The sequence below is a fragment of the Prionailurus bengalensis genome, chromosome B2 (genome assembly GCF_016509475.1).
Source record: "Prionailurus bengalensis isolate Pbe53 chromosome B2, Fcat_Pben_1.1_paternal_pri, whole genome shotgun sequence".
Taxonomy (NCBI): Eukaryota; Metazoa; Chordata; class Mammalia; order Carnivora; family Felidae; genus Prionailurus; species Prionailurus bengalensis.
The window spans coordinates 118,489,916-118,502,570 of NC_057349.1; the positions used below are offsets into that span (position 1 = coordinate 118,489,916).

At 40.6% G+C, this 12,655-nt stretch overlaps 1 protein-coding gene across 3 annotated transcripts in view; it reads left to right on the forward strand.

The window, feature by feature from the left end:
• Positions 1-12,655, forward strand: part of AKAP7 (A-kinase anchoring protein 7) — a 149,839-nt gene that overhangs the window by 45,207 nt on the left and 91,977 nt on the right. For all 3 annotated transcript variants that reach the window (XM_043592377.1, XM_043592376.1, XM_043592375.1), the window contains exon 6: positions 12,268-12,380. In XM_043592377.1, coding sequence (XP_043448312.1) covers positions 12,268-12,380 — 113 coding nt within the window. The remainder of the gene's footprint in view (positions 1-12,267; positions 12,381-12,655) is intronic.

A 12,655-nucleotide genomic window follows, 5' to 3' on the forward strand; every position in this document is an offset into this window, starting at 1 on the left:
GGGGATTCCGTTTGGTTGCTGGCATCTTTGAGCCTTTCTAGGCTGCTCTATGACCACATGAAATCTTGAACTTCTAACCACCACAGGCAGTGGGCATCCTTCCCCTTCATGGCCTGGGTTAGGCTGTCTTCAAAAACATCAGAACACCTTAGCCACACTTCATTTAGAAGAAGCAAAGACCAACTTTTCTCCCCAGTCAGGATGAATGACAACCCTGCACCACTGACGACCTTCAGAGCCTCTGTTGCATGCCCCACCTCATGCGCAGGCTTCTGTAGGTACAGTCCCCCCACACTTCCTGCCCCTTCTCATTGCTCTTTTACCCGTTTCCACTGTCCCCGCAGGGGAGGGAGAGTGTTTTTCCTCCTGCCCCCCGGATTGTCCTCCAAGGACCCATAAAATTAGACTGACAAAAGGTTAACAAGAAAAAAACAAGTTTATTAATGTGTGCAGTACATATCCAGTGGAGAAGCCTCAATGAAGAGTAGCTCAAAAGGATGGTTGGGGCACCTGAGTGGCTCAGTTGGTTAAGCATCTGACTTCAGCTCAGGTCATGATCTCATGGTTCATGAGTTTGAGCCCCACGTCGGGCTCTGTGTTGACAGCTCAGAGACTGGAGCCTGCTTCGGATTCTGTGTCTTCGTCTCTCTCTGCCTCTCCCATGCTCACACACTGTCTTTCTCTCTCTCTTTCCAAAATAAATAAACCTTAAAAAAAAAGGGTGGTTAGGACTTGGGCACTAGAGCATCTTAACGGAAGAACAGTTACTTTGTAGAGAAGTGATAAGATAAAGGAAGAGGTTTTAGGCTTTCCAGAGTGGCAAATTGTGGGAAGGTAAGTATGTGGGAGACTCTCATGAAGTAAGGTGTGTTTGTAGAGGTCCAGCTTGACCATAAAACTTTCCTGGGAGAGGGGATTTGGGGCAGTTTCACTTTTTAGAAGTGTCAGCTCTTAGATAAGAGAGGCTCTGGGAAGGTTTCTTTCTACATATGCTGAGTCTTCTTTGCCTCCAGCTCAAAGTTCTTATGCCAAAGTAGCAAATTTTGGGGTGGTGTATTCTGATTCCCTCCATCTCCTCTTTTATTTTACTTGATTTTCTTTCAAACACTTAAATGGATTTACTTTGTGCGATTATTCTAATCATTTTACAGACATTAGTTCATTTAATTTTAACAACTCTATGAGAGAGGGACCACTATTATCATCCCCATCTTTATAGGTAGGGAAACTGAGGCATAAAGCAGCTAAATAATTTGTTAGTAAGTGGTATAGCCAGGACTCAAATCCAGGCAGTCTATTTAAAAAAAAATTGTTACTATTATTGTTATTCTTATTCATTATAATATATGTGTTATATATAATGTCCATAAAGAAGAGTATTTGGGGGCACCTGGGTGGCTCAGTCTGTTGAGCGTCCAACTTTGGCTCAGGTCATGATCTCATAGCTTGTGAGTTTGAGCCCCACGTTGGGCTCTGTGCTGACAGCTCAGAGCCCGGAACCTGCTTTGGATTCTGTGTCTCCCTCTCTCTCTGCCCCTAACCCACTCACATTCTGTCTCTGTCTCTCAAAAATAAATAAACGTTAAGAAGAGTATTTGGTACAGAACAAATGCTCACTCAAGAAATGTTAGTTACCATTATCAACATCACAGCATAGTTTCCATAAGCATTTTTTTATTGTGTAACTGTATTTTTATTTTATTTATTTATTTATTTATTTATTTATTTATTTATTTATTTATTTTTGAGACAGAGAGAGACAGAGCATGAACAGGGGAGGGGCAGAAAGAGACGGAGACACAGAATCTGAAACAGGCTCCAGGCTCTGAGCTGTCAGCACAGAGGCCGACGCGGGGCTCGAACTCAGGACCGTGAGATCATGACCTGAGCCGAAGTCGGACGCTTAACCGACCGAGCACCCAGGCGCCCCTGTGTAATTGTATTTTTAAATGATTGTATAATATGTCATTGCATCCTAATTTATTTTACTGTTCCCCTGTTGTTAGACATCCTCTTTTATTGAGGAATAATTGACATATGAGATTATATTAGTTTCAGGGTTTACAACATAATGATTTGTTATGTACATGTCTATTGTGAAATGACTAGACAGAAAGTCTAGTTAATATTCATCACCTCACATAGTAACAGATTTTTTTCTTGTGATGAGGACTTTTATCTACTCCCTTAGCAACCTTCAAATACCAATATGGTATTATTAAGTATAGAAACCATGTTGTACCTTACATCCCCTGACTTATTTATATAATAACTGGAAATTTGTACTTTTGATTCCCTGTCCTCATTTTGTCCACCCTGCACCAGAGTCTGTGTTCTTCATCACTGTGCTAGTTACACTGTAAATTAGCAAGTGGACTCCTAGTTTGCAGTAGCATCCCCTTGACCTTCTTGCCTTAGCTGATCTGAGATTTGCTAATCTGAGATCACAGCTTCCTCCGGGTGAAGGCTGCTCCTTCCACCACATGCCTCACACCATGAGGCCCAGAGGTCATCCATTTTCTCTCCGTTCTCTGTTGCTTTGTCCCCAATCTGCCCTCACGCACAATCCTTATTGGTGGTTCATGCTGTGGAGTTTTGCCACCCTCTACCTCTCATTCTCGCTGTTGTCCAAATATTTCCTCTCACTTGTTGAGCACTTTGTTTCCTACCTCACACTGCGACCCTTTCTTGCAGCACCATGAGCACAACCATCTAACCATCCTGGCTCAGAGTGAGCTGTGGAAGTGGAGTCTGTTGGGACTGACTTTGCATTCAGTTTCCTTATTTGTAAGATGAGCATGATAGTAACTGTTCTCAAGATAGGATAACGTACATGAAGTGCTTAGCGCAGTTTGGCACATATACAGCGGTAAATAGATGGTGGCTGTTATCATTACTAATAATGATAAGTCCTACCCCTCCACCCCCCTGCTACCATCACTATTACTTTTCTTAAAATCCCGTGACTTCTTTGAAGGTAGCCTCCTACACTCATACTGTGCTCCAGCAAGTTCATAAGTATAGTGAAACCTTTGGCTATTCACCTGCCAGAACTACTGTAAGACCGTAAATTGGATAGAGCTGTCTATCACCCTAACTTCCCACCCTTCATGCTATTTCACTTTCTCTCCATTTTTACTCATGCTATGGGACCCCACTGAGCCCTCTTGTTTCCTCTTTCTGGCCAACATGTTTTATTCCTTCTTAAATTGGTCATGGCTTCCTGGTGCATTACTCTGTTGGTGGCTCTTTCAGGTGCCCTGTCTTCTTGTTCTTCTGTTTTGTGACCGGTCTGGCAAATACCAATGGTAGATCAGTTCAGTCATTTGCTTTTTTACCCCAACAACCTGGGCAAGTTAAAATCCAGACTCCTTGGGGCACCTGGGTAGCTCAGTCGGTTAAGTATCCAACTTTGGCTCAGGTCATGATCTCACAGTTCTCAAGTTCAAGCCCTTCATCGGGCTCTGTGCTGTCAGTGCAGAGCCTGCTTCGGATCCTCTGTCCCCCCCTTCTCCGCCCCCACCCCCTTCCCCCACTCGCATGTGTGGTCACGCTGTCTCAGAAATAAACCAACATTAAAATAAAAAATTTAAAAATAAAATAAAATCCCGACTCCTTGCTTGGGTCCACAGTGTCTCTGTGCTGGTGTCCTGTCTCCTGTCTTGTGGTTCTCTCATCTTGCCTACCGTGCTCACGTGGTTATGCTGCTTTCTCTCCAGTACTGGGACTCAACGAGTTCTTTCTTGCTATGCAACTTTTGCAGATATATGAGTTAACCCTCCATTTGGACCTTTTCATTGTTTAACTCAAATGTCACCACCTCAGAGACCATTTCCCTTTCCTCTGTAAAGAGAGCCTCCTCATGAGTAAGTTCTCTGTCATTGTACCTGGTGTGTCTCCTTCGCAGATCTCATCACCGGTTATAACAGCGTAATTTTGTTTGACAGTCTTCCCTGGGTTAAGCTCCATGATGGCAAGGACCATGACTGTTCTGTTGACAGTTATTTACCTAGTACCTTCTAGAAAGTGTGACACATAACAGGTGTTAATGAGTAGTTATCACAGGCATGGGAAAATGAAGAAAACATTTTCATGTCATGTATATTGGTTCTTCTGCAAATGTAAGTTTTCAAGACTCAGCAGCATCCTGTTGACAGGCCACTTCTCCTGCCTTTCTTTCTCTTGTCCCCTGTCACTGCTCCAGGCTTCTGTTAAGTTCCCTTAGCCTTCTGCCCTTCCCTCCACAGACAAAACTGAGGCTGGGACCTACTTCATTTGTTCCCTGTACTTAGTAAACCTGCTGCTGTGTTTGGCTTTTTAAGCCCCATATAGTTTTAGGAAAAGATGTATCTTCGGTCTATTTAAGACTAATGTCTTCAGCTGTGTTCTTGATCTGACACTTCAGTCTGGATATTGCTTTACTGGTTCCTTCCTCTCTCTCCTGTACTTCTGTATTTTCTACCTTTTTTTTTTCACTGGTTCATTGCCCCCAACTTTAGTATTTTGTATATGGTATAAGGCAAGGGTTTCACTTCATTCTTTTGCAATGTGGATACCCGGTTTTTCCCATACTACTTGTTGAGAAGACTGTCCTTTCCCCACTGAATGGTCCTGGCATTCTTGTTGGAAACCATTTGACGATATACAAGAGGGTTGATTTCTGGGCAGTCTTTTCTATTCCATTGGTTTTGGAGGTTTGTGTTTTTGCCAGTTCCACACTGTTTTACCCCAGTATAATTAACATGCAGTGCTGTATTAGTTTAGGTGTACAATATAGTGATTCAGCAGTTCTGTACATTACTCAGTGCTCATCATGATAACTGTACTCTTTAATCTCCATCACCTATTTCCCCCATCCCCCCACCACCTCCCCTCTGGTAACCATCAGTTTGTTTTCTAGAGTTAGTGTCTTTTTCTTAGTTCGCCTCTATGTCTCTTTTTCCTTTGTTCATTTGTTTCTTAAATTCCACATATGAGTGAAACCGTATGGTATTGGTTTTTCCTGACTCACTTTGCTTCCCATTATATTCCCTAGTTCTGTCCATATTGTTGCAAATGGTAGTATTTCATTCTTTTTTAATGGCTGAATAATATTCCATTGTATATGTACACCACATCTTCTTTATCCATTTATCTGTCGACGGACACTTGGGCTGCTTCCATATCTTGACTACTGTAAATTATGTTGCAATAAACATGGGGATACATGTATCCCTTTGAATTAGTGTTTTTGTCTTTTTTGAATAAATAGCCAGTAGTGTGACTACTAGGTCATAAGGTAGTTCTATTTTGAACTTTATGAGGAACCTCTGTCTTCCACAATGGCTGTACCTGCTTGCATTCCCACCAGCAGTGCCAGAGGGTTCCTTTTCCTTCACACCCTTACCAACACTTGTTTCTTCTGTTTTGATTTTAACCATTCTGACAGGTGTGAGCACACTGTTTTGATTACTGTAGCCTTGTAGTAAATGTTGAAACAAGGAAATGTGAGACTTGTAGCTTTGTTCTTCTTTATTAAGAATTTTTGGCTAGGGTCCCTTGAGATTTCATATCAATTTTAGGATGTTGTTTTCTATTTCTGCACAAAACGTCATTGGAACTTTGATAGGAATTGCATTGTCTGTAGATCACGTTGGGTAGTATTGACATCTTCACAGCATTAAGGCTTCCAGTCCATGAACATGAGATGGCTTCCGTTTACTTTGTTTCTTCCGTTTCTTTCAGTACCATTTTGTAGTTGTCAGTCTTCTGCCTCCTTGGTAAAGTTTATTCATAAGTATTGTATTATTTTTGATACTATTGTAAATGGAATTGAGTTTATTCTTAATTTCTTTTTCAGACTGTATAATTGATCTTTTATAGGACTCATTTCAAATGTCATTTCCAAAATGAGGGCTTTTCTGATTTCTTCAAAATAGAAATGACCACTTTCTTCTCTAACCTTCCCTATATTCTGTATATAAATGCTTATCTACTGTAGAAACTACAGTAGTTCATTGAATTTGATTGTTTAAAATCAATGTTTCTCAACTAGAGTGAAAGCTTTTGGAGGGAATCTTTCATCTTTGGGTCCCCAGAGCCTGCTATTTAATAGATATTCAATAACTGTCTTTTAAAGAGATGTATAAGTCAATGAAAAATGTATGATGTAAGCATAAAAGTGTAACTGAACGAACATAGTCTCTCTTTTCTTATTTATATTTGTGTCTAAATCTCTGCATGAGCGTAAAATCCAGTCCTGGTGCCTAGAATCCCTGACGGAAAATGTACCAGCATTCTCTGACCGTTCACCTGGACTGGCTGGTTGTGGGGATGAGAAGAGGGACCTGAGAGATCATTTGTAATGGCCTCATCACTTTTACTGTCAAGTTTACTGTCAAGGAATCTGTCCAAGGACACAAATTAATAGGAGAACTGAGCCCAGTGTTAGAGTGCTCAATCTGGGTCTCTTTCCTCAACTGCAGTGGAATGAATATGATTCCTGTGGCATCAAGGTGTAATTTTAAAGACTTGCTTTCAAGAATGAAATGTTTTAAAATTCTGTTGGACAGTTTTACATAGTAATGAATTGGAAATATCTGCTTAAAATGATGAGTATAAAATTTTTTAATTGAAGTTCATATTATGGCAGCCTTTATGTTGAAGTGTATATACAGTTCAAATGACTTACTAAATCTAAAATGAAACAGTTTAAGTAGCATATATATGGAAACAAGAATCCTTCAAATAGTAATAACATAAGAACAACAAAAACAGTTGTATGGCTTTTATTTCATTCAAGTTTAGATGGCTAAACAGCGATTCTAAAATTTTATTGAGATTTTTCATACTATATGTGACATAGATTTACTGTAACTTAAAATAGTGTAAGAAAGTATCTTCCAATTAGAAAGCATGGAGAGACTTTATCACCCCCTATTGTATGGTGTATTGTCTAATTACAAATCAGTCTTCTTAAAGCTAAAATCCAACTACTTATTTCTGTTGCATCTGAAGTAGAATATTAAAACTTAAGAATTTATTAGGAATATGTAATTTACATTTAGTATTCTAAATTATTCTTTTTATTTTGAGAGAGAGAGTGCACGTGTGCTGTGTGAACGCATGGGAGGGGGAGAGAGAGAATCCCAAGGAGGCTCTGCGCTGTCAGCATGGAGCCCAACACGGGGCTCAGTCTCACGGAATGTGAGATATGACCTGAACGAAAATCAAGACTTGGACGCTTAACTGAGCCACCAGCTGCCCCTAGACTACTCTTATTAGTAAACTTTTTGTATACCTCAATAAAAAAAATAAACCTCTTTGTGATTATTCTCAAATTATAGATCATGCTATCATATAAATATCCCTTACAATGTTAGCAAAAGGGTAAAAACAGCAAAAGAGGAAAAAAGGAAAAAAATTTACAAGAAGGTGTATTTAGTTAAAAAGACATGATTTTATTAAAATTGGTCTGTTGCAACAGTTACTTTGAGACAACTTTAGCAATTTCTTTACATTTTAGCTATAATTTATTGTTGCTACATACTTAAGAGTTCATTTGAAGAAAATGTCCTATATAAAAATAAATATATATAAAAAATTAAAAAACAGATAAAACTTCCCAGTGCTTAGCATACTCATAAATGTTTGTTGAATAAAACAACCCCTTCCCCCAAATAGATAAAACTGTATTTGTTAGGATTACAAAATATTGTTTCTTTAATGAAATATTCATTTCAGTTTTCTTTTATATAGTGAAGTCTCCTAGTGTTTAAATACATTTTAAGAAATTGTTCTTCGGACATTTTGCACCTTTAGCTATGAGGCATGTCGTATTATTTAGGAAGGGTTCTTAGTTGGCTTTTGAAGGGTGTCTGATGTATTTGCTGTGTGATTTTCTATTTAGTGCTTGGAGGAATGGCTGTGGACTAGGAGGAATTGAACAATCTCTTAAATTATTCATAAGCTTCTCTTCAGAATGTGAGTTAGCGTAGATGAAAAATGACACGTGGTTTTCACACTGGCAAAAACTCTTTTCAAGAATGACCTTTCTTTTTTTTTTTTCAACTTTTTTTTTTAATTTATTTTTGGGACAGAGAGAGACAGAGCATGAACGGGGGAGGGGCAGAGAGAGAGAGGGAGACACAGAATCGGAAACAGCCTCCAGGCTCTGAGCCATCAGCCCAGAGTCTGATGCGGGGCTCGAACTCACAGACCGCGAGATCGTGACCTGACTGAAGTCGGACGCTTAACCGACTGCGCCACCCAGGCGCCCCAAGAATGACCTTTCAAAAAAATGTTTGTTTATTTTGAGAGCGTGTACGAGCAGGGGAGGGGCAGAGAGATAGGAAGAGAGAGAATCCTAAGCAGGCTTTGTGCTGTCAGCAAAGCCTGACGTTGGGCTCAGATTCGCTAACCGAGAGATCAAGAGTCAGATGCTTAATGGACTGAGCCACCCGGGTGTCCCTCAAGAATGATATATCTATAACCATTACCCTGTAGTCTAGCTAAGCAATAGATTATACTGCTATTAGGAGCAAAACACCAACACTAAGAAATAGTTTTCAAAAAGAAGACAACAATTTCTTTTTTTTCTTATTTCTGTCTACCTAGAGGATATACTGTACTGAACAAAACACAATAACAAATTATATGTGCTTTGTGACATATTATTTAAAACAGTATTGTAAATAGATACCTATCATCAAAAATTTAAGGCCTAGGGCACCTGGGTGGCTCAGTTGGTTGAGTGTCTGACTCTTGATTTCGGCTCAGATCATGATCTTATGGTTCATGCTTTGAGCCCCTCATCAGACTCTGCACTGACAGTGAGGAGCCTGCTTGGGATTCTGTCTCCCTCTCTCTCTCTGTCCTCCCCAGCTCAGCTCATGCTTTCTCTGTCTCTGTCTCTCTCTCTCTCTGAGAAAAAAAAAAAAAATTACGCCCAGTGAATAATGAAAACTGTTGGGTGAAAATTTAATGTAACTGAAACCAGTAAATAGGAAAATGTTCTATCTTTAGAATCAGTTGATAATAAGATTGTTACATCAAACAAAATACATAAGTATAAACTAATATAGATAGTAATGAACAGTAGAGATGCCTACTCTTTTAATTTCTCTTCACAAAACTCCTTTCTTTGTATCTTTTGTAGTTTTTGATAATTCTGAACATTGTTAAGTCCTTCTCTTTACTGGACCCAAATCTGTCCCCTGAGACTATAAGCTCTCTGAAAGCAGGGACATATTTGCTGTCTCAAGCAGATCGTGTGCCTGACACACTTGGGAAGTGCTCAGTAAATAAATGAACAAATGAATTTTTGCTTTCGCACCTTCATGCCATGTCTGTTTTCTGGGTTGATACGAACATGTTGCCGAGTTGCTACCAGTAACTCTTCTACGTGCTAATTCTTCAAATACTTGAAGACTTAGGAAATACGTCCGAATCCCTTCAGTCCGATCCTAGGAACTTAATAAGTTAGTCCACCATGGTAGGTATGTGTTAAGCTATCAGACACTGCCAATATTTGACTATTTTTGACCCATAAAAATGGCAGTTGTGTATGAGTTGGCTTAATATTTTAACTCTAAGTCTGTTTCTTTTTAAGTTTATTTATTTATTTTTGAGAGAGAGCAAGGTGGGGATAGGGGCAGAGAGAGAGGGAGAAAGAGAGAGAATCCCAAGCAGGTACCACACTGTTAGTGCAGAGCCTGATGTGGGGTTCAAACTCATGAACCATGAGATCATGACCCGAGCCAAAGTCAGAGGCTTAACTGAATGAGCCACACAGGCGTCCCTCTCCTTGTATTTCTTATATGCCTTCTTCTGTGCCTATTCTCCCCACCTCCCCCCACCCCAACAGTGGCACCCATGTTCACAGAATAGAATATAGCAAGAAAAATTGAGGAAAGGCTTTGGGAGTTCAACACCTAAACATAATGGTAAGTTTTTCCTGCTTTGATGCTAGAAAAGACTCCCAGGGTCAGGCAAAGAAGAGAGTTAGAGCCCAAGGTAGAGTGTGAGTTCTTGCCCCTCCATCATCCTGACTGGAAGAGCAGAAACTCGCATGAGTCCGAGAGCAGGGGTGACCCTGTGCTTTGCTCCTGAAGTGTGCCTATAGGTGTGGCAAGGAAGAAGCCCCTGTGCTTCTAGAGGGGTGGTGGAGGTGAAGTGAGGGTGGTATTGTGTGAATGGGTGGTCTTACAGGGTTTCGGCCCTTTCCTCCTTGGTCCTGGGTAATTATGCTATTTTTGCGTGCTCAAGAATAGCAAGAAAGTGGGAAAGGGGCTCAGACAGGTTTAGTGAACTCCTGCTTGCCAGGGTATGGTGACCAACAGAATGAAATCTTGCACACCAGAGGTGGGAGGGAAGTTGCAGTCATTATATAGGGATGAGGGAGGGTCCACTACAAAAACCAAGCATGGTGCATGACTCAGGAGTTGCGGATGATGACCCAAGAGCCAGATGCTACATCCCCTCCTAAAATGTATGACAACCCATTAGCTACCTTCTATTCAGCTAAACTACAGTCCTACAAAAAGAGGGGAGCATTGGATTGTCTGAGATTAAATTTCTTCCAGAGGAAGAAGTGTACATTGTAGTTGAAATAGAGATGAATAAAGAAAGTTATTCTCACACGTACATTTCCCTTGCTTAAAACCCCCAGGATTTCCCGCCATACTGAGAATACAATCTGAAGATTTTACCATGTCTCTAATGCTCCTGCCCACCTCTCTAAACCCATTTTTTACCACTTAGCAAAGCTTGATACGAATCCTAACGCTACTTCTAACCCTAACCCTAACACTAACCCCTAACACTATTTCTTACTCTAACCCCAAGCCTTAACCCTTAACTCCTAACCCTAACACTAACCCTTAACACTATTTCTTTTTTTTTTCATTGTATGAAGTTTATTTTCAAATTGGTTTCCATACAACACCCAGTACTCATCCCAAAAGGTGCCCTCCTCAATACCCATCACCCAACCTCCCCTCCCATGTTGCTACAAAGGGCCATATTTCATTCTTTCTCAGTGCCATGTAGTACTACATTGTGTATATAAACCACAATTTCTTTATCCATTCATCAGTTGATGGACATTTAGGCTCCTTCCATAATTTGGCTATTGTTGAGAGTGCTGCTATAAACATTGTGGTACAAGTGCCCCTAGGCATCAGTACTCCTGTATCCCTTGGGTAAATTCCTAGCAGTACTATTGCTGGGTCATAGGGTAGGTCTATTTTTAATTTTTTAAGGAACCTCCACACTGTTTTCCAGAGTGGCTGCACCAGTTTGCATTCCCACCAACAGTGCAAGAGAGTTCCTGTTTCTCCACATCCTCGCCAGCATCTGTAATCTCCTGATTTGTTCATTTTGGCCACTCTGACTGACGTGAGGTGATATCTGAGTGTGGTTTTGATTTGTATTTCCCTGATGAGGAGCGACCCCTAACCCCAAGTCCTAACCCTTAACCCCTAACCCTAACACTAACCCCTAACACTATTTCTAACCCTAACCCCAAACCCTAACCCTTAACCCCTAACTCTAACCCTAAGGGGCTTACCTTGTTTTTCATCTCTAAGAGATCACTGACCTGTTTTTGCCCAATACATACAGTGTCTTGCAAACCATTGTTTTATGTACCTTGTCCTTTTATTGTTTCAGATGGGAGGGTGAATCTGATTTCTTTTATTCCATCTTGGTCTTTAGATATTATGGGTTATAGATAAGCTGGTCCTTCTTTATGAGTATGGATAGCACTGGGATATTCAGTGAAAATCAACATATCAGACAATTTTTTTTTGTTTTATTAAATGTTTCCTTTTCAAATTGTTGCTTTTGCGTGCTTAACTTAAAATTTGAAATCTCTGCAAATTTAATAATATACTTGTTATACACATTGTGGTTTTTCCTCTCTTAAAAAATAATATCTGGGGCGCCTGGGTGGCGCAGTCGGTTAAGCGTCCGACTTCAGCCAGGTCACGATCTCGTGGTCCGTGAGTTCGAGCCCCGCGTCAGGCTCTGGGCTGATGGCTCAGAGCCTGGAGCCTGTTTCCGATTCTGTGTCTCCCTCTCTCTCTGCCCCTCCCCCGTTCATGCTCTGTCTCTCTCTGTCCCCCAAAAAATAAATAAACATTGAAAAAAAATTTTTTAAAAAATAATATCTCATACAGGTATTTAATCTTCATTTTAGAGTAATTTGTTATTTTTTGAACTGCCATTTTTATAATGAAAGGTAGCTATGTGTTGCAGTAGCATTTTTTTGGTTTTTATTTTCTTTAGAGACTGCAAAAAGGACGTTTCAAGAAAAGGGCATCTTGGCAGGAGAAAACAGGGGTTTTAAGCCTCATTTGACTTTTATGAAATTGTCCAAAGCACCATGGCTCCGGAAGAAGGTGAGTGGACAGTTTTATCCTAAGCCTTGTTTTGCCCACTACACCAGCCTTAATAAGCATGGTTGGGGCATGAGTGACATTTGTGGTCGTTTTTGACCCCCTACTACTCTTGGTCCTGGGATTCCAAGTGAGATTGTTTCCAGTTCCCAGGGATGCTGAGCTGGCTCACGAGACTCCATGCAGGCCATTACCCCTGTGCCCTCCTTTGCCTCTGTGGCTGTTAGTTGTATACTCTGACCCACGTTTCCTGCTGCTTCGTCTGTTGCCACATCTGC